Source organism: Gopherus flavomarginatus, chromosome 1, assembly GCF_025201925.1.
Source record: "Gopherus flavomarginatus isolate rGopFla2 chromosome 1, rGopFla2.mat.asm, whole genome shotgun sequence".
NCBI lineage: Eukaryota > Metazoa > Chordata > Testudines > Testudinidae > Gopherus > Gopherus flavomarginatus.
Window position 1 is genome coordinate 380,461,258 of NC_066617.1, and position 22,235 is coordinate 380,483,492.

General features: G+C 45.0%; 2 protein-coding genes across 11 annotated transcripts in view; one reads left to right on the forward strand and one right to left on the reverse strand.

The window, feature by feature from the left end:
* The window catches only part of LCMT2 (leucine carboxyl methyltransferase 2), an 83,668-nt gene extending 62,045 nt beyond the window's left edge, over window positions 1-21,623 (forward strand). For 5 of the 9 annotated variants that reach the window (XM_050924440.1, XM_050924464.1, XM_050924432.1 and 2 more), the window contains 3 exons: window positions 6,158-6,345; window positions 6,435-6,570; window positions 7,307-9,881. In XM_050924440.1, the coding sequence (XP_050780397.1) occupies window positions 6,158-6,345; window positions 6,435-6,570; window positions 7,307-7,474 (492 nt within the window). In that variant the 3' untranslated portion in view covers window positions 7,475-9,881. Of the gene's footprint in view, window positions 1-6,157; window positions 6,346-6,434; window positions 6,571-7,306; window positions 9,882-17,921; window positions 17,938-19,522; window positions 19,870-21,528 lie in introns of those variants that run through there. The other 4 variants (XR_007769537.1, XR_007769538.1, XM_050924493.1 and 1 more) reach the window with 4 other exon arrangements.
* LOC127035107 (uncharacterized) lies at window positions 17,285-21,533 on the reverse strand. 2 transcript variants are annotated; one of them, XM_050924593.1, is made up of 3 exons: window positions 21,296-21,533; window positions 19,767-19,845; window positions 17,285-18,609 (listed from the first exon to the last, which is right to left on the reverse strand). In XM_050924593.1, exons 1-3 carry the CDS (start codon window positions 21,465-21,467, stop codon window positions 17,667-17,669), a joined length of 1,194 nt encoding a protein of 397 aa, XP_050780550.1. In that variant the 5' UTR covers window positions 21,468-21,533; the 3' UTR covers window positions 17,285-17,666. The 2 variants fall into 2 exon arrangements, with proteins under 2 accessions (XP_050780550.1, XP_050780546.1); XM_050924589.1 differs by lacking the exon at window positions 19,767-19,845 and having other exon boundaries at window positions 17,285-18,721.
* Window positions 21,624-22,235: the final 612 nt, after the last annotated feature.

Below are 22,235 nucleotides of genomic sequence, written 5' to 3' on the forward strand. Positions count from 1 at the left end.
TGACACATTTCTTATTTACTATATGATTTGTGTCAAGCTGCAATTGGAATTCAATTAAAAATGCACAAAAAAAGATTTTATATATATATTTTTTTATTAGTTGAATATGCTGGATCCATAAGGGAAAAAAGTGGGTTTATCAAAATGTCTTGCGTTTAAAACTAAAGATGTATTAAATAAGTGAAATATTATCTGAAGTTAGTGCATTTTGTAGGTCTTGCTGAAGCTCTAGGCATAAATAACAATATGACCTGTGACCCCTTAACTACTAATCTGTGTTTTTTCTCACTATGCCTTACTGGTAGCAAGCAGCAAACCCCTCTAGGTGCTGTTACCGTGCAGTACAACCACATGTGGAGCCCCCACGTCCATCCAGATTTCATGAATGCTCCCAGAGCCACTCACAAATCACACAGAGAAAGGCACCACCCAAATCCCCAAGCTCCCAGCCTTGTACCACTGGAATATACTGTCTTGTACTGCTCAAGACCCTTTCTTGAGCAATGCAAGTTTACTAATTTACCAAGCACTTCAGTCAAACTCACTGGTAACAATAAACATTAGAATAAGTTTATTGGTTACAAAAGATGGATTTTAAGTGAGTATAAGTGATAAGCAAAAGTCAGAGTGGTTACCAAAAGAAAATAAAAGACAAACACGTGGTCTAAATTCTCAACCTAATTAGACTAGATAATATCTGGACTAAGTAGTTTTTCTCACCCCACTGGATACTGCCGGTTGTGTCAGGGTTCCCTCCCCACTCTGAACTCTGGGGTACAGATGTGGGAACCCACATGAAAAACCCCCTACACTTATTTCTACCAGCTTAGGTTAAAAACTTCCCCAAAGCACAAATCCTTCCCTTGTCCTTGGACGGTATTGCTGCCACCACCAAGTGATTTAGACAAAGATTCGGGAAAAGGACCACTTGGAGTTCCTATTTCCCAAAATATGCCCCCAAACCCTTTCACCTCCTTTCCTGGGGAACAAAGTGAGCACAGACTAGACCCTTGGGTTTTTAGGACACTAAAAACCAACTATGTTCTTAAAAGTAGAACTTTATCATAAAGAAAAACGTAAAAGAAGCACCTCTGTAAAATCAAGATGGAAAGTAATTTTACAGGGTAATAAAAAGATTTAAAACGCAGAGGATTCCCCTCTAGGCTCAATTTCAAAGTTACAAAAACAGAAATAAACCTCCCTCTTAGCATAGGGAAAATTCACAAGCTAAAACAAAAGATAGTCTAAGGCATTTTCTTTCTATTACTTACAATTTCTGTAAGTTTCGATGTATCAGTAGGAGCTGTGTTACCTGCTTGGTCACTCTCTTTGTCCCGAGAGTCCTAGGACCAATCCTATTCAATTTATTCATAAATGATCTGGAGAAAGGGGTACAGTGAGGTGGCAAAATTTTTGCGGATGATACTAAACTACTCAAGATAGTTAAGAAAAGCAGATGGTGAAGAACTTCAGAAAGATCTCACAAAACTAAGTGATTGGGCAACAAAATGGCAAATGAAATTTAATGTGGATAAATGTAAAGTAATGCACACTGGAAAAAATAACCACAACTATATATACAATATGATGGGGGCTAATTGAGCTACAACGAATCAGGAAAAAGATCTTGGAGTCATCCTGGATAGTTCTCTGAAGTTGTCCACGTGGTGTGCAGAGGCGGTCAAAAAAGCAAACAGGATGTTAGGAATCATTAAAAAGGGGATAGAGAATAAGACTGAGAGTATATTATTGCCCTTATATAAATCCATGGTATGCCCACATCTTGAATACTGTGTACAGATGTGGTCTCCTCACCCCAAAGATATTTTAGCACTAGAAAAGGTTCAGAAAAGGGCAACTAAAATGATTAAGGGTTTGGAGAGGGTCCCATATGAGGAAAGATTAAAGAGGCTAGGACTCTTCAGCTTGGAAAAGAGGAGACTAAGGTGGGATATGATAGAGGTATGTAAAATCATGAGTGATGTTGAGAAAGTGGATAAGGACAAGTTATTTACTTATTCCCATAATACAAGAACTAGGGGTCACCAAATGAAATTAATAGGCATCAGGTTTAAAGCAACTAAAAGGAAGTTCTTCTTCACACAGCACACAGTCAACTTGTGGAACTCCTTACCTGAGGAGGTTGTGAAGGCTAGGACTATAACAGTGTTTAAAAGAGAACTGGATAAATTCATGGTGGTGAAGTCCATAAATGGCTATTAGCCAGGATGGGTAAGGAAGGGTGCCCCTAGCCTCTGTTCGTCAGAGAATGGAGATGGATGGCAGGAGAGAGATCACTTGATCATTGCCTGTTAGGTTCACTCCCTCTGGAGCACCTGGCATTGGCCACTGTTGGTAGACAGATACTGGGCTAGATGGACCTTTGGTCTGACTCGGTACGGCCGTTCTTATGTTCTTATGTTATGTTCTAACAACAAACAGAGCACACACAAAACCTCCCCCATCTCCCTCTCCATTTGAAAGTATCTTCTTTCCTCATTGGTCCTTTTGGTCAGGTGCCAACCAGGTTATTTGAGCTTCTTAACTCCTTACAAATAGAGGGGATTTTATTCTACCTGTAGCTTTATGTTTATGATAGGTTGGTTACAGTCTTTCATATGCAGGCTTTCCTTGTTAGCCTCGGGACCAATCTCCTCAGCTCCAGCATTCTCATTGCCTTCAGCATGGGAGGGATAAGAGTAAAGACAAACTACATAACCTCTGTCCCCTATTTTATATCTTCAGTCCATGTGCTTGGAAAACACAAGTCCAGCCATGTCTGGTGGGCATTGCTGAGTCACCAGGCAAGGTTTAGCAATTCTCTTGGCGTGGTCTTATGCAAGTGAGTCATTGAATTGTAGCACCCTTGCTGGACAATGGCTGTTGATGGTTATTCAACACCCATCCAGGCATTGGTTACCTCCCTTGTTGTTGGCTCTGGGGAGCTAATATCTGGGCGATTCCCCAACTCACAGCATATTTTAGTGACAACCATACAGCACAATCTCATAACTTCATATGTGTTAATGATATACATATTTAGATAGAACAATGGGTTTCATCAGTTGATAACCTTTCCCATGATACTTTACATGGCATGCTTTATATGAAATATCACAATTATATACAAATGATGAATATGGGGGTTACAGGGTGCTCCCCCGAGGTATAATGTCTCACATACCCAGTTCTTTCAGCCTTTGTTCATACAGCTAAACAACCAGTGGGGCCACTTGATGATTGAGATGGTAAAGGAGCACTCGAGGGCGATAAGGCCATTGCGGAGAAACTAATTGAATTCCTTGCACTGATCTTCATGGCTAAGGATGTGAGGGAGATTCCCAAACCTGAGCCATTCTTTTTAGGTGACAAATCTGAGGAACTATCCCAGATTGAGGTGTCATTAGAAGAGATTTTATAACAAATTGATAAACTAAACAGTAATAAATCATCAGGACCAGATGGTATTCACTCAAGAGTTCTGAAGGAACTCAAATGTGAAACTGCAGATCTACTACCTGTAGTCTATAACCAACATAGTGAATACCAATGAAATTGAGGTAGGATCAGAAGAGGCTAAAATAGAGATAAAACAAATTAAAAGTTACTTGGACAAATGGGATGCCTTCAAGTCACCAGAGCCTGACTCAAGGAGCTGACTGAGGAGATATCTGAGCCATTAGAGGAGACGTTCCCCTGATATTATCTGGACCAGTGCTCTGCTAGGTCACTCTAATCCTTGACTCTGGGAGCCAGCCTTACCCTGCTCTGCTGTGAGAACCCCCACTCCTGGACTGTTCAGGCATAGCCTCTGGCATGTAAGCTGCTCCTTGGATTGTACAACTGAATGACAGTAGCCAGTATCTCTGGTCCCAGACACAACCCTAGGAACCGCCATCTTGTAGTGTCCAGTTATGCCTGTTGGACACTGCAGGCTTATATGAGTTCATCAATTTAACAACAAAATTGATGTGTACCAGGCTTGTTATCCCAAGGGAAGTCTTTGACATGCTTCAAACTAAATGCACTGCTTCAGGTAGAATAAAATTTATTAACTACAAAGATAGATTTTAAGTGATTATAAGTCAAAGCATAACAAGTTGGATTTGGTCAAATGAAATAAAAGCAAAACGCATTCTAAACTGATCTTAACACTTTCAGTGCCCTTACAAATGCAGATGCTTCTCACCACAAGCTGGCTGGTTGCTCTTCAGACAGCTTCTTCCCTTCGATCAGTGCATCAATCACTTGGTGGAGATGGAAGAGAGAGGAAAAGCATGGCAAACGTTACTCTGTTTTATCATGTTCTTTCTTCCTTCTTGGCTTTGGCCCCCTCCCGCTTTAGGGTCAGGTAAGCATTACCTCATCGTAGTCCCACACTGACTAAGGAAAAGGAGGGTGACTCACTCGAGAGTCCAACAGATCCTTTGTTGCTGCCTAGGCCAGTGTCCTTTGTTCCTGTGAGGCTGGGCTGGGTTTGTCCCATACATGCCCTGATGAGGTGTGAACTGCCCCTCTGCTCTTGGAGAGTTTTGCCTGGGCTTGTTTTAAGTGGTGAGGACATATTTTCAGCCTCATAACCGTATACATGAAATTACAACCTATAACATTACTATAACAACAATGCTCAGTGCATCATGAGCCTTCCGAAGACACCCAACATGACAAACTTGGCATTGGATACCGCACAATCATATTATAAGGATGAACGTGGGGGTGTAGGGTGTTCTCCTAAGGTATAGAGCGTCACATAGGTGTTTGTCTAACCTGCTCTTAAAAACCTCCAATGATGGAGGTTTCACAACCTCCCTAGACAATTTATTCCAGTGCTTAACCACCCTGATGGTTAGGAAGTTTTTCCTAATGTCTAACCTAAACTGCCCTTGCTGCAGTTTAAGCCCACTGCTTCTTGTCCTATTCTCAGAGGTTAACAAGAACAATTTTTCTTTCTACTCCATGTAACAACCTTTTACATACTTGAAAACTGTTATTCCCCCTCTCAGTCTTCTCTTTCCCAGATTAAACAAACGCAATGTTTTCAATCTTCCCTCATAGGTCATGTTTTCTAGACCTTTCATCATTTTTGTTGCTCTTCTCTGGACTCTCTCCAATTTGTCCACATTCTTCTTGAAACGTGGTGCCCAGAACTGGACACAGTACTTCAGTTGAAGCCAATCAGAGTGGAGTAGAGCAGAAGAATTCTTGTGTCTTGCTTACAACACTCCTGTTAATACATCCCGGAATGATGTTCGCTTTTTTTGCAACAGTGTTACGCTGTTGACTCATATTTAGCTTGTTATTCACTATGACCCCCAGATCCCTTTTCACAGTACTTTTTCCTTGGCAGTCATTTCCCATTTTGTAAGTGTGCAACTGATTGTTCCTTCCTAAGTGGAGTACTTTGCATTTGTCCCTATTGAATTTCATCCTATTTACTTCAGACCATTTCTCCAGTTTGTCCAGATCATTTTGAATTTTAATCCTGTCCTCCACAGCACTTGCAACCTCTCCCGGCTTGGTATCGTTTGCAGACTTTATAAGTGTACTGTCTATGCCATTATCTAAATCAGTGATGAAGATATTGAACAGAACTGGACCCAGAATTGATTTCTGCAGGACCCCACTTGTTAGCTCTTCCAGCGTGACTGTGAACCATTGATAACTATTCTCGGAACGGTTTTCCAACCAGTTATGCACCTACCTTATAGTAGCTCGCTCTGAGTTGTATTTCCCTAGTTTGTTTATGAGACGGTCAAGCGAGACAGTATTAAAAGCTTTAGGTGAGAGGCTGATGAAGAAGTGTTACAAAGAGCTACGTTACCTCTCAGGGGTATGAGACCAGATATGCTAAAAATTGTGAGGTGATCAGATACTCTAGTAATGGAGGCCTTATAAATGCTGGAGATAGATTAGACAGAATCCTCCCTCCAGTGGGGAGCTGGGCATGTCCTCCCTGAGGTTCACTTCACCTTCAGCCATACCCAATCTACTTCCAGTTCTTTCCTTGAGGAGAGAATGCCAGATCCCAGGGGTGGGGTGGGGGTGAGAAAAGGAAAGATTAATCCTGTGGGGATGGTTGGGGGTGAACGGGAAGGACAAACATTCTCCTTGCTCCTGATCCTCTGAACCTACAGCTCATTGTGTTCTGTTTGTCTAGATTCCTGTTGGGGGCCCAGTCCCTGAGGGCCGTCACTCTCACAGCGCCTGCAGTTGGGACGGGGGAGCGCTCATTGCAGGGGGTCTGGGAGCAGCTGGGCAACCGTTGAACTCAGTGCTCTTTCTGAGACCGACTGGGAGTGGCTTTCAGTGGCAGGGTGTAGAGACTCACCCTCCTTTCATCCCCAGGTCAGTGACAATCCGATGGGACAGTGAGTACATGCCCTATATCTCACTCTCCTCATCATTGGAGTTGTCTCTCTGAACTCTCTCCGCAGATATTCACACACTGCCCATGTACATGATGGGAAACTCCTGCTTGTGGGGGGAGTATGGCTTCACTCTGAATCAGTACCTGGTGTGACTGTGATTGACCTGATGACGGGTTTCAGCTTGGATTATCAGATTGACACAGTAAGTGCTAAAACAACCCCCTTTCCAGGAGGAATCTGTGTTCCATGAAGGGAGGAGCAGTCTCTTGGGCTCTGTTGATTGTCACTGACTAGGCCCCTGGAATAGAGAATGCAGAAGGGGATAAATTGGGACCAGAATAGAATGCCGTTGCATCTGCTAGCTAGACTCAGCCTGGACAGAGTGTATGGGGATCTCAGCAGAGATGGGATTCTGGGGCTCAGTGAGGCCAAACGGTGGGGAGCTGCCATAGCCAAGACTAGAGGAGGGAGAGACCAAGATGGCCCAGGCCACAGCAGTCACAGAGTATGTGGGAAGAGGAGAGATCAGGATCAAGGATGCTGCCTTTGGGAAGCTGAATGAAGGGAGGAGACAGAGGGCTATGGCTGGGGTGGGCTAGAGGAGGCTCCTCTTTCCTCAGAACTTTTTTTGTAATTTGTGAAAGGTCACTGGCTTCCATAAATAAACTTTCAGCAGGCTGGCCCTGGCCCCTGCTCTGCCCCCTACTCTTTGTTCTAGCAAATAATTCTGAATTGTTGGGCTGATCCACACACTCTGGGTCTCTGAACACCCAGACTCCCTCCACCTCCCAGGCTTTGAGCACTTTGTCCATGCACCCTACCACCACCACTTCCCGTGCTCCCTGTTGGCCTCCATGCACCTCTCCAATGCCAGTCTGGCCAGCTCACCTGGAACAGACAGTGTACGTTTCCCTCACAGGACTCTTGTTCTTTTCCAGGTGTCCCTGAAGTGGCCATTAATGCTGTATAATCACAGCAGCGTCTTCCTGCCGGACAAAAGCGAGCTGCTGCTTATTGGTGGTGGTGGGAACTGCTTCTCCTTTGGGACCCATCTCAACCTGCACCCTGTCTGCTTAGGCCTCAGCAACATCCTGACCAGTCAGTGATGGGAGATAAACCAGGATAGAACCACAGAGCTGCAGCATGGGAAGATGGTGCAATTGCATACCGCAGAGGCCAGGTGGCCCTATGGCAGAAGTGGGTGTACTGCGGCACAAGCTGGTGATGTGGTTCCACAAGGGATTGCCACCCAGAGCAGTAATCTGGCCTGATGGCAGTTGGGAGGTCCAAGGACATAGAACAGCAAAAATACCCTGGGCAGTGGGGGAGTTGAAAAGTGGCTGAAGACCTAGAGAGGTGATGTGACAGCATGGTGGTCTGAGCAGTGACTTTGGGAAGAGTGGCTGGCATTGTCTACATGAATGTATCCTACTTTTTTTCTACTGTTCTCTCTCATTATTTTACATAGTAAAATAAATAATCATCCCAAAGCTGCTTTTTCTGCTGGTGCCACAGCCCCTCTGGATGAAATGAGGGAGCCGGCCTAATTCCTAGGGTATGCAGTAGAACCACAATTAGCCAAAGATTGTGGGGGATTTTCAGGGGCGCTGGAGGCAAAACATTTGTTTAGTGTAGGGAAGACACTAGGCAGACACAGCCCTGCAGCTCATGCCTCATGTATCCTGATGCACTCCCAACCCATTATAGGAAGTTCCCCTGTTCCATCAAAGCAATCAGTCACCTCCACAGCTATTGGGTAGGGTGATGCCAGAATCCCTGGAGATGTAGACAAGAACATAAAAATGGCCACATTGGGTCAGACTAGCCCAGTATCCTGTCTTCTGACAGTAGCCAATGCCAGGTGCCCCAGAGGGAATGAACAGAACAGGTAATAATCAAATGATCCATTCCCTGTAACCCATTCCCAGCTTCTGGAACACAGAGGCTAGGGACACCATCCCTGCCTATCCTGGTGGATAGCCATGAGCTTATCTAGTTCTTTTTTGAACCCTGTTATAGCCTTCACAGCGTGGCCTTCACAACATCTTCTAGCAGAGAGTTCCACAGGTTGACAGTGCGTTGTGTGAAGAAATACTTCCTTTTGTTTGTTTTAAACCTGCTGTCCATTATTCCTAGTTCTTCAGTTGAGAATGAGTAAATAACAATTCCTTAATTAATTTACTTACTCCACTCCAGTCATGATTTTATAGACCTCTATTATACCCCCTCTTCGTTGTCTCTTTTCCAAGTTGAAAAGTCCAAATCTTATTAATCTCTCCTCATACAGAAGCAGTTTCATGCCCCTTATCATTTTTGTTGCCCTTTTCTGAACCTTTTCCAATCCCAATATATCTTTTTTGAGATGGAGCGACCACATCTGCGCACAGTATTCAAGTTGTGGGTGTACCATGGATTTATATAGAGGCAATATGATATTTTCCATCTTCTTATCTATCCCTTTCTTAATTATTCCCAGTATTTTGTTTGCTTTTTGGACTGCCACTTCACATTGAGTGGATGTTTTCAGAGAACTATCCATAATGACTCCAAGATCTCTTTGAGTGGTAACAGCTAATATAGACCCCATCATTTTATATGTATAGTTGGGATTATGTTTTCCAATGTGCAATACTTGACATTCAATGTTGATAAACGCAATCTGCCATTTTGTTGCCCAGTCACCCAGTTTTGAGAGATCCTTTTGTAGCTCTTTGCAGTCTGCCTGAGACTTAACTATCTTGAGTAGTTTTGTATCTGCAAATCTTGCCACCTAACTGTTTACCCCTTTTTTTCAGAAAATTTGTGAATATGTTGATTAGTATTGGTCCCAGTACAGACCTCTGGGGGATACCCCTATTTACCTCTCTCCATTCTGAAAACTGACCATTTATTCCTACTCTTTGTTTCTTATCTTTTAACCAATTACTGATCCAGAGAGGACCTTCCCTCTTATCCCGTGACCGCTTATTTTGCTTAAGAGCCTTTAGTGAGGGAGCTTGTCAAAGGCTTTTTAAAAATCTAATATGAGGGGTAGCCGTGTTAGTCTGGATCTGTAAAAGTAGCAAAGAATCCTGTGGCACCTTATAGACTAACAGAGGTTTTGGAGCATGAGCTTTCATAGGTGAATACCTACTTCATCAGATGCATGAGTGTACTTAAAAATCTAAGTACACTATGTGCACTTGTCATCAGATGTTCAGCTGTGTGTGTGTTCTCCCTGTGTGCTGCTCCAGCTCTGCGCAGATAGCTGAAACAGCAGACCTCGAGCGAACCACCACAAAATCCATTAAGGTACGAAGGTGCCCAGCCAAATTTATTATCAATGAAGCAAGGTAATAGCACCTGGCAGACTCCATGAGTATACTAAGACGTGTATACCCGTGACAATGGACATACTTCAGTCAGTGGTGGGACTTTCCACTTCTTCCTAGGCCGGCCAAAGACACTCCCTCTGAGATATATCTTTATGCACAGATACAAACAAATTACGTATTGCCCCTGACGTATCAGGTGCCACCCTCTGATGTATCAGGGTGCCACCCATTACCTTGTATATGTTGGTTTGAAAACATTTCTATTCATCATGCTGTCATCGTGACCTTATCTTTAAGATGGGTCAGTGTGTTCCTGTTATCTTTGGGGAATGTACTGGTATCACCCTTCTGGAATGTGCTTGTGTGAGTGCTTTGTGCCTCACATTTCTTAGAATATGTGTTTCTGCAATATCAACCCTATTCTTGCCAGATTCTGTGAGCAGGGCCTGCCTCTTGCTCACAACTTAACTTTGCTTTATATTGTATCAGCAAAGGTTTGACTACTTTAGCCTACGCCTCGGGCCTCATACCAGGTCTCTGATACATGGGCTTATGTTTCAGGCCCTCTTCTTACTACACCACTGAATCCCCCTTGTCCACATTCTTATTGACCCCCTCAAAGAATTCTAGTAAATTGGTGAAGCATGATTTCCCTTTACAAAATCCATGTTCAGTCTTCCCCAACTAATTATGGTCATCTGTGTGTCTGACAATTCTTTACTATAGTTTCAACCAATTTTCCCGGTACTGAAGTTAGGCTTACCAGCCTGTAATTGCCAGGATCACCTCTGGTGCCCTTTTTAAAAATTGGCATCATGTTAGCTATCCTCGAGTCATTTGGTACAGAAGCTAGTTTAAATGTTAGGTTACAAACCACAGTTAGATCTGCAATTCCATATTTGAGTTCCTTCAGAGCTCTTGGGCGAACAGCATCTGGTCCTGGTTACTTATTACTGTTTAATTTATCATTTTGTTCTAAAACCTCCTCTAATGACATCTCAATCTGGGACAGTTCCTCAGATTTGTTACCTAAAAAGAATGGCTCAGGTTTTGCAATTTCCCTCACATCCTCAACCATGAAGACTGATGAAAGAATCCATTTAGTTTCTCCACAATGGCTTTATCGCCGTTGAGTGCTCCTTTACCATGTTGATTGTCAAGTGGCCCCCACTGGTTGTTTAGCAGCTTCCTGCTTCTGATGTTCTTAAAAAATTTTTTTTTCTATTACTTTTTGAGTCTTTGGCTAACTGTTCTTCAAATTCTTTTTTGGCCTTCCTAATTATATTTTTACACTTCATTTGCCAGAGTTTATGCTCCGTTCTATTATTCTCACTAGGATTTAAATTCCATTTTTTAAAGATGTGGCCATACCATTGATTTATACAAGGGCAATAATATATTCTCCTTCTTATTCTCTATCCCTTTTTTAATTATCCCTAACTTCCTGTTTGCTTTTTTGACTGCCTCTGCACACTGCATGGACATCTTCAGAGAACTATCCACGATGACTCCAAGATCTTTTTCCTCATTCGTTGTAGCTGAATTAGTCCCCATCATATTGTATGTATAGTTGGGGTTATTTTTCCCAATGTGCATTACTTTACATTTATCCACATTAAATTTCATTCGCCATTTTGTTGCCCAATCACTTAGTTTTGTGAGATCTTTTTGAAGTTCTTCACAATCTGCTTTGGTCTTAACTATCTTGAGCAGTTTAGTATCATCTGCAAACTTTGCCACCTCACTGTTTACCCCTTTCTCCAAATCATTTATGAATAAGTTGAATAGGATTGGTCCTAGGACTGACGCTTGGGGAACACCACTAGTTACCCCTCTCCATTCTGAGAATTTACCATTAATTCCTACCTTTTGTTCCCTATCTTTTAACCAGTTCTCAATCCATGAAAAGACCTTCCCTCTTATCCCATGACAACTTAATTTATGTAACAGCCTTTGGTGAGGGACCTTGTCAAAGGCTTTCTGGAAATCTAAGTACACTATGTCCACCTGATCCCCCTTGTCCATATGTTTGTTGACCCCTTCAAAGAACTCTAATAGATTAGTAAGACACGATTTCCCTTTACAGAAACCATGTTGACTTTTGCCCAACAATTTATGTTCTTCTAGGTGTCTGACACTTTTATTCTTCACTATTAACTCTGTGACAACATGCTGCCCCCCCCCACCCCCCTATGCCTCCAGGCATATGTCCATCTTGACCCTGGAAGTAAAACCCCGGAGGGGGTCTTATGGTGACAGGTGGGCAGGGCCTAAAGGCCAAGTCAACCTGACCAGTGCTGTGTCCTGATGGGTCAATGGGTGGGGCCAACATTTAATGGTAGGCTCTGTAGACTACTATCCTGCATCATAGAATCAGAGACTATCAGGGTTGGAAGGTACCTCAGGAGGTCATCTAGTCCAACCCCCTGCTCAAAGCAGGACCAATTCCCAATTAAATCATCCCAGCCAGGGCTTTGTCAAGCCTGACCTTAAAAACCTCTAAGGAAGGAGATTCCACCACCTCCTTAGGGAACCCATTCCAGTGCTTCACCACCCTCCTAATGAAGAAGTTTTTCCTAATATCCAACCTAAACGTCCCCCACCATAAATTGAGACCATTACTCCTTGTTCTGTCATCTGGTACCACTGAAAACAGTCTAGATCAATCGTCTTTGGAACCCCTTTCACGTAGCTGAAAGCAGCTATCAAATCCCCCCTCATTCTTCTCTTCTGCAGACTAAACAGTCCCGGGTCCCTCAGCCTCTCCTCATAAGTCATGTGCTCCAGCCCCCTAATCATTTTTGTTGCCCTCTGCTGGACTCTTTCCAATTTTGCCACATCCTTCTTGTAGTATGGGGCCCAAAACTGGACACAGTACTCCAGATGAGGCCTCACCAATGTCGAATAGAGGGGAATGATCACATCCCTCAATCTGCTGGCAGTGCCCCTACTTATACAGCCCAAAATGCCATTAGCCTTCTTAGCTACAAGGGTACACTGTTGACTCATATCCAGCTTCTCATCCACTGTAACCCCTAGGTCCTTTTCTGCAGAACTGCTGCCTAGCCTTTCGGTCCCTAGTCTGTAGCAGTGCATGGGATTGTTCTGTCCTAAGTGCAGGACTCTGCACTTGTCCTTGTTGAACCTCATCAGATTTCTTTTGGCCTAATCCTCTAATTTGTCTAGGTCTCTCTGTATCCTATCCCTACCCTCCAGCGTATCTACCACTCCTCCCAGTTTAGTATCATCTGCAAACTTGCTGAGGGTGCAATCCACGCCATCCTCCAGATCATTAATGAAGATATTGAACAAAACTGTCCCCAGGACTGACCCTTGGGGCACTCCACTTGATACTGGCTGCCAACTAGACATAGAGCCATTGGTCACTACCCGTTGAGCCCAATAATCTAGCCAGCTTTCTATCCACCGTACAGTCCATTCAGCGAACCCGTACTACTTTAACTTGCTGGCGAGAATACTGTGGGAGACTATATCAAAAACTTTGCTAAAGTCAAGGAATAACACGTCCACTGCTTTCCTCTTATCCACAGACCCAGTTATCTAGGCTTTAGTCAGGCATGACTTGCCCTTGGTGAATCCATGCTGACTGTTCCTGATCACTTTCCTCTCCTCTAAGTGCTTCAGAATTGATTCCTTGAGGATCTGCTCTATGATTTTTCCAGAGACTGAGGTGAGGCTGACTGGCCTGTAGTTCCTTGGATCCTCCTCCTTCTCTTTTTTAAAGATGGGCACTACATTAGCCTTTTTCCAGTCATCTGGGACCTCCCCCAAGCACCATAAGTTTTCAAAGATAATGACCAATGGCTCTGCAGTGACATCCGTCGCTCCTTTAGCACCCTTGGATGCAGTGTATCTAGCCCCATGGACTTGTACTCGTCCAGCTTTTCTAAATAGTCCTGAAGCACTTCTTTTTCCACATAGGGCTGGTCACCTCCTCTCCATGCTATGCTGCCCAGTGCAGTAGTCTGGGAGCTGACCTTGTACGTGAAGACAGAGGCAAAAAAAGCATTGAGTACATTAGCTTTTTCCACATCCTCTGTCACTAGGTTGCCTCCCTCATTCAGTAAGGGGCCCACACGTTCCTTAACTTTCTTCTTGTGACTAACATACCTGAAGAAACTCTTCTTGTTACTCTTGGACATGCAGCTAGCAAGAGATGTTAAGTGTGATTTGGCCTTACTGATTTCATTCCTGCATGCCTGAGCAATATTTTTATACTCCTCCCTGGTCATTTGTCCAGTCTTCCATTTCTTGTAAGCTTCTTTTTTTGTTTTTAAGATCAGCAAGGACTTCATTGTTATGCCAAGCTGGTCACCTGCCATATTTACTATTCTTTCTACACATCGGGATGGTTTGTTCCTGCAGACTCTATGTGGATTCTTTGAAATACAGCCAGCTCTCCTGGACTCTTTCCTCTCCCCCCCCATGTTATTCTCCCAAGGGATCCTGCCCATCAGTTCCCTGAGGGAGTCAAAGTCTGCTTTTCTGAAGTCCAGGGTCTGTATTCTGCTGCTCTCCTTTCTTCCTTGTGTCAGGATCCTGAACTCGACTATCTTATGGTCACTGCCTCCCAGGTTCCCATCCACTTTTGCTTCTCCTACTAATTCTTCCCTGTTTGCTAGCAGCAGGTCAAAAAGAGCTCTGCTCCTAGTTGGTTCCTCCAGCACTTGCACCAGGAAATTGTCCCCTACACTTTCCAAAAACTTCCTGGATTGTCTGTGCACTGCTGTATTGCTCTCCCAGCAGCTATCAGGGTGATTGAAGTCTCCCATGAGAACCAGGGCCTGTGATCTAGTAACTTCCATAAGTTGCTGGAAGAAAGCCTTGTCCACCTCATCCCCCTGGTCTGGTGGTCTATAGCAGACTCCCACCATAACATCACTCTTGTTGCTCACACTTGTAAACTTCATCCAGAGATGCTCAGGTTTTTCTGCGGTGTCATACTGGAGTGCTGAGCAGTCATACAGCTCTCTTGCGTACAATGCAACTCCCTGACCTTTTCTGCCCTGCCTGTCCTTCCTGAACAGTTTATGTCCATCCATGACAGTACTCCAGTCATGTGAGTTATCCCACCAAGTCTCTGTTATTCCACTCACATCCTTCACCGAGGAGACAAGCTAACTGCATGGTTTGTCTCATGAAAAAAGGACTTAGCCCAATACACAGTCAACCTGTGGAACTCTGCCAGAGGACGTTGTGAAGGCCAAGACTATAACAGGGTTCAAAAAAAGAACTAGATAAGTTCATGGAGAATAGGTCCAATAGCAGGATGGTGGCCATAGGCTCTGTTTGCCAGAAGCTGGAAGTGGATGACAGGGGATAGATCACTTTAGTATTTTAATATGGAGCTATACCTATCTCATAGAACTGGAAGGGACTCCTGAAGGATCATCAAGTCTAGCCCCCTGCCTGCACAAGCAGGACCAAGTGCTGATATTTGCCCCAGATCCCTAAGTAGCCCCTCAAGGATTGAACTTACCACCCTGGGTTTAGCAGGCCAGTGCTCAAACCACTGACTTATCCCTCCCCTGTTGATTGATGATTACCTGTTCTGTTCATTTCCTTTGAAGCACCTGGTATTGGCCACTGTTGGAAGATGGGGCACTGGGCTAGATGGCCCTTGGGTCTGACCCTATATAGCCATTCTTATGTTCTTAAAATGCTGGTGAATAATACATTATTAGACATGAGAGTAGTGTGTTAATTAAGTCTAGGTTCAAGAGTGTGTTACGATTTTATTTTACATGTAATCCTTTGTTTACAGTAGTTCTACCAGCTAGCACTCAGCTCTCCCTACGTTGTTAAATAAACTTTTACTTTTAAGTGTGATGTGCTAAACAAAGTGGTGATCAAAGATGTAAGTGATAAACCGGGGTGTACAGCTTCTTAGGGACCAACGCATCTATGACTAGTGCATGGGTCCAGTGGAACACCTGCTGGGCACTCCAGGGAGACACTTGGAGTGCCATGGGGTTGAAGTGTGCCTATCTCTAACCTGGAGAAAGAGCAGGGCCTGTATAGGCTGAGGAGGTGGAGGGAGGAGGTGCTTGTCAGTAGAGTTGGGGCGCTAACCCCTTGCAGCCACAGCCAAGGCTTGTGCTATGGGCAGGTGGTAGCCCTGAATACCCCCAGGAAGCTTCACACCATCCCCTCAATGCAAACTTAATTCTGCCTCCCAGACCTGACACTAGGCACCAGGAAGAGGTTGGCAAATGTGCCATTGTTTGTGTTCTCATCTGAATTGCAGCAGGTAGCTGCAGCACTCACTGTGCTCACTGAACAGGAAAGGCAGCTTGCGTTCATGGTGGGGACGATAAGCCTGGAGCCCCTTTCCCACTGCTAGAGGCAGCCTAAGCATGATGGGAGCTCTGCCTGCCCCCCAGATTGTGGCTCACATGGGGGGGAGGTGTTTGGGAGAGGCACGCAGACCCGATAGAGCAGCAGGTACCCCCTGATCCTGGCTCATACCAGAGAGAGGGGCTCAGCCCTCCTGCCCTTTTGTGAGGCACAACCCCTCCAGCCTCAGCCATTACCCTGGAGATGGGGCTGTAAATGGGAGTTATCTTCCCCTACCCTCTACTGCCTGCCTAAGCCAGGAGAAGAGGATGGGAGGGAGCATCACCTTCAAACTGGAGGGGAAAATAAGGGGCTGACAGACCTCCCTGTCACCCTCCCCTATGTCTTCCCTCCCTCCATTCCCAAACTATTCCCTCTAATCCTCACATGCTCTAAAGATAAAGCTCCCTAGCCCCCTTCCATCCCTCCTCTTTAAAGCTTCTGCCCCTTACCACTGCCCCAAACTCCTCAACTCCTTCCCCCCACCCCCTAGTTTCCCCATTCACTCCCGTCCCTGAAACCTACCAACCCAACGCCCACTGCAGTGTTCTAACACCCCTCTCTCTCCTGCTCACCCACCCACATTCCCTTTCACTGTTTCAGTACCCCCATAGGCCCTAGCTCTGCACCAAAGTTATAAGAATCAGGAAATGTTATGTGCAGCCCAACTTAATAGGGCTGCTTATCAGGAACCCCCATGATCACACTCAGTGCCATTGCTCAGCATGATTACATTACCCTAACTGCTTATTAGTGCCTTTCATCTTCACTCTGTTTAATTAATGCTAATTTCTTTGACAATACAATGCCAGGAACACGCACCACCTACATCCTCTGAAAGCTACTAAGGTAGGGCCCAAACTCACAGTGGTCAGTGGTCAGAGCATGTCACAATAATTGGGTAGCTTTCAGAGGACGTGGGTGGTACGTGTTCCTTGCATTCTGGAGGAAGTCCTTTTTGACATTACGCCCTGAAAATCTTTTTCATCCCCTGTGCCCTCTGCCAGCTGGCATCCAGTGGTTCCTGGGTCACAGGTGGCATGTACCTTAACTCTGCTTCCTGGTTTTAGAGCTTTGAGTATAGTTGAACTCAGCATTCTGGAAGGGCATCAGGTACCACTGGGCATCCCCAGCTCTGTGTTAATTAAGCTTTTAGGTATTTAAGTGAGCTATTGGATTGGATGGGCTCATCTTGTATGGCAAAAAGATTCTGCATGTAAAAATGTAATAACTGCACATAATCACAAAGAAGTTGTCCCTTTATTTGAAATGTGTCATCTGTACCAAGGGGAGATAATTAATTCACAAATATAACCTCATATGGAGAGAGATTAGTACAAATAGTGCACAAGCAGAATCAGTCACATTCCAACCGTGCATGAATGATTGTGATCCCTCTGTGTACAAAGACAATTACTGGCAATAGGCAGCTCTCTGAATGCTTTTTCAGGATAGAACGCTCTTAGGAAGGGACTCTGTTTGATTCAGTGTTTTACACAACATGAACAATAATAATATTTGCATCTTCGCAGTGAAATGATGGGCAGTGATAGTGTGAAGACTAAAATGTTAATGTGGGAAGTCAGCAACATAAAATTAGACAATGTCAAGCAAGGAGCAGGTTGAGTTAGTTCTTCATGTCATAGGTGTTAATGGAACACAACATTGGTTCACTAAGAGATACAACAATGGCATAAGCAGGTGGGTAAAAGGCACTATAGAGACTAGTGTACAGTGCTAAGCGCAGGAACTCATCAGCATCCAGGGTCTTTGGGAAGAGAACCCGAGCGATGGGCAAATAGAACTCTGTGGATTTGCTTATTTGCATCACCAAGTTGGTGTAGTTGATGCCCTTACAGAAGATTTCTTCCTGCTTGTGTAGACGCACTGAGCCCAGGGCCCAAGAGTCAGGGATGCTGATGCTGGAGGTAATGCTATCAATAAGGTAGGTAGCATTTTGGAACTGCTCTTTGGCAGGATGGATCAATTTGTCTTGCCTCTCTCGGCGGAAAGTGATATTGTCATCTCCTCCTTGGGCATAACTAAGGATGCAGAACTCTGCTTGGGTAGCATTGGTCTGGTGGGAAATCCACACACATTCATCCAGGCTCCTCCTCCCACAGTATGCCCAGCTGTCGTCTTCTTTGTCAGTATGGCACCGGTATCCACTGTGCCCATAACGGGCACATCGGTAATTGTTGTGGCAGGGGAGGCCTCTGGTGGTCACATCAGGGAAGGGGGCGCAGGGTTCAATGCCATCAAGTGTATTGCACTGGAAAGTTCCCTGGGTTGCTCGGCACTGGCTGATACACAGCTTGTTCTCTTGGGAATATTTGGCGTGATACCATCTGGTAATTAGTCCACAGTAGCCCCAGTTACCATCCTGCAAATAGCAGCTATGGTAAGAAGCACCCCAGAGCTCGCAGGGAGTTGCACATCGTTTTCCAGAGGCCTCCAAACCTGGTTGTGAGGAGCAGTAATCCCAGGCCGCCTTCTTGCCTCCTAGTTGCTTGCACCAGGTGTAACTGTAACCACGATACTCACAAGACTCTTGGCATTGCCCTCCTGAGCTAGTGTGATGAATAAGAACATAGGAGCATGTGAATGGCAGAATGGCAGCGATCAAGAGCAGAGCCAGAAGGGCATTTCTATGGGGCAGCACCTCTGGCATCTTCCTGAGACCTTGTGGAAAGATAGAATGCAAAAATACCATAATGATCTGGTAGGTAGTACAGGCCCATACAGCAGGAAATACAATTGTATGGTTCCCACAGCGCTCACAATTTGCATTTTATTGCCTTCTGCTGTTTTTTTTTTTTTAATCTCTGTGGGTGTTACTTTTCAAGGCTCTAAAAAGGCTTTACAGTTATTGGGGCTAGAATCCAGGAGTCCTGACTCCCAGTATTCTGCTTTCAATACGACACCTCTTCTGTTGCTGAAGCTGTACAATATGGTTTACATCCTCCCCGTGGGCCAGATCCTCAGCCTGTCATCCATGAATCTATGCTGATTTATATCACCTGAGCATCTGACTTAACAACCTTCTTTTAAAAAACAATATTTAAACCTTTAAGTACTGTGGGGGCTCAGTTAGAAGATAGATCAGCTTCCAGGCTTCACAGCTAACTGGACTTGCCTGGTGACTTTAAACTAGGTAGGAATGAAGCGAAACAGGAACTTTCTGTCAAAGGAGGGACAGGGCATTTCCACTGGAAATGCCAAGTCAAGTAGAAAGCTGGCTGATGCAGCATTACAAGGGTATCAGATTTCATAAAAGCAGAGTTTGGGAATGATTAAGGAACAGTGAGAGGAAGAATCCACCATAATGAAGGAAACGGAGGAAATCCAAAGACATTATATGGTACACGCTATGCCAACTCTATGGCTATGGCTATAGGGGAAGAAAAGGGCAGCTAGAAGGCAGAATGAGTTAACACTGTGTGATGAAGAGGGGGATTTTCTTGGTTTTTCTGTGTTTTCCAGTGGGTTGCATGCAGAGGGAGGGGGACTCAGTGTCCCCTGGTGTTACTGGTTTAACGAGGTGAGGAGAGAGGGAGTTTGTTGGTACAGAGGACCGGAGCTTGGGACCCTGGCCGATGGCCTGGAGGCTGGAAACCCCAACGATCGGTGACGTGGTGACCTGGAGACCTGGAGACCCAGCTCAGGAATCACAGCCAGTTCTGGCCAGTGGGAGGACAATAGGCGGCGAAGAGAGGACCCCAGTTACCTGACCAGCTGGAGGGGGCCAGAGGAGGGCTGAGAGTAGAGGAGACGCAGGCCTTCCTGTTTACCATGACCCTGTTTATCTGGAAAGAAGACAATGGACAGAGGTGAGGCTTGGGGCTGGGGATATCGGAGGCCCAGCTGGGAAGCAGGGGGGCTTTGGGCTGGAGAAGGGGAGCAGGGAGAGCCCACTTGGCTGCAGAGGGACTGGGATATGCTGTGCTGAGGGAGGCCAGGCTTGAGGCCCTGAGAGTTTCCTGTGCTGTGTTCAACTCTCAATAAACCCTCCTGTTTTACGCTGGCTGAGAGTCGCTCCGGGCTAGAGAACAGGGCGGGGGGGCATCAACCCCTTCGGGGGTGAGGAGGCCCCACGGGGCCAGAGCAAGTGGACTGCCTGAGGGGGGGCCCACGGCGAGAGACAGACGTGCTAAGGCTCAGAGAGATGCGGCTCTAGGAGGTGGAGGGGCCTGACCCCGAGAGAGAGTGGACCTCCGAGAAGGGCTGTCTCATTGAAAGGGGCACCCCCCATGGACCACACGGGGCCACGAGTGGGCACGATCTGTGAGACACACTGCCATAGGGAGTTAGGGAAATTAAGGCTTTTATAACTATATTATGGGAAAAGGAGGTCTCAGGGGAAAATTTGGTCTGTTACCACAGGAGAGGGGATAAAATTATTGATGACTCCAGAGTGAGTGAGATACTTAAGTCCTTTTTGAATTTCTCTACTACAAGAAAATATAGAAAAACAGATATTTGGACAGGACTTTTTTTTAATATATGCTCTGTGGGGAAGGACTGTTTCCTCCACTGTGCTGTTTGAACACTGCTACTATAATGCAAATAATAAAGGCAATTAGACAGATCTGGCAAGGGAATACTTGGAAAACATGACCATATCTCAGTCAGATGACCCAAATGACTAGTTCCTAGGGTATTACGGGTAAATTTTCCTAACAAAATAGTGGCACCAATGACAATTACATTTTAAAAGCTTGAAGCGGTGCCTAAGACATAAGGAAAGCAAATGTAGTAAGCAAGATTAAAAACAGTTATGATGGCAATTCTCTTCCCCACATACTGACTTCCATGCCTAGTAAAAATATATAATTTATATTATGCAAAAATTATAACTCTCTAGATGGCAATGACGCCTTGGGGGATGAACACCATCTGGGGGTGAGGTGAGGTGGGGTGGGGTTGGGGGGGGGGTTATATTTTAGCAATTTCTACATAAATGTGATTTTGATATCTATATATATTATCACAAATTTAGCAAATGTGGGGAACCAAATTGATGTTACATGTTGAATTTCAATTAAGTACTTGACCCTGTGCCTCAATGAACCTTAAATGGAAAAGTAGTTACAATCAGCTTGTACAAAACCTCTGTACACTGTTTATTCCAATTGCCAGAGCAGTAATGCACTGTAGGAGCAGAAAGTCAGTGTAGGACAGTTCAGTGTTGTGGGACGCATGACCAAGTTTTAATCTCAAGTCCCTCTACAAATCGTATCCCAGCTGCTTACTCACCTCCTCTGAGCTGAGCATCCGTCTTGGTGATGTCCCAGCTGTGTTCCAAATCCCACAGAGTAGCATTGGGGATTAAATGCTTCTTGCTCTTGATATGCTGAGCAAATGCCTGGTTTTTGACCTGAGTTTGGAGCAAGCAAACAGGAAATACCCGAGAACAAGGAAGTGACATGAAACTGAGGATATGGCACTTTCGTTTTTACACCAGTATAGTCAATTTGTGTGTGTTTTAGCAGGGCAGAAGCAAATAGACAGGACGGTGCTGGCAGAGAAAAGAGAAGCAAGGATTTCTGTGTACATCTGCATAATGGAAGGGTGAAGATCGGGCTGCAGCTGGAGACTGGGAGCCGGCTGTTTGTATGATCACATCAGTCCTTTTTGTGATAGCATAATACTGGGAGGTTATATCAAGTTGCTTGTCCACTGTGCCCAGCCAATCCTTCTCAGAGTCATTTCTTTCCAGGATACAGTGACCTAAGATATGGGGGCTAGCCAATTGCTGCAAAGGAGCATGTGGATCGGACAGAGACTTCTCTTGCAGGAGAGTCTATTGATAAAGATTCTGTAGGTTCTAGTCAGGAGTAGAGGATGGAAGAGGATAAAGTGTGGGCCAGATCAGATGAGAAACATTCACATAAAGAAGAATCTGACACATCAGAAAAGGGCAGACAAATAAACAGTGACAAGTTTTTAAAGTGCTTGTATGTAAGTGCTGGACGGCTAAATAATAAGATGGGTGACCTAGAATGCTTCATTTTAAAGGGGGAGGCAGGCAGGCAGGTAGGCAGGGGTGGGTCAGTGGTTTGAGCATTGGCCTGCTAAACCTAGGGTTGTGAGTTCAATCCTTGAGGGGGCCATCTACGGATTTGGGAATTTAGCTGGGGATTGGTCCTGCTTTGAGCAGGGGGTTGGACTAGATGACCTCCTGAGGGCTCTTCTA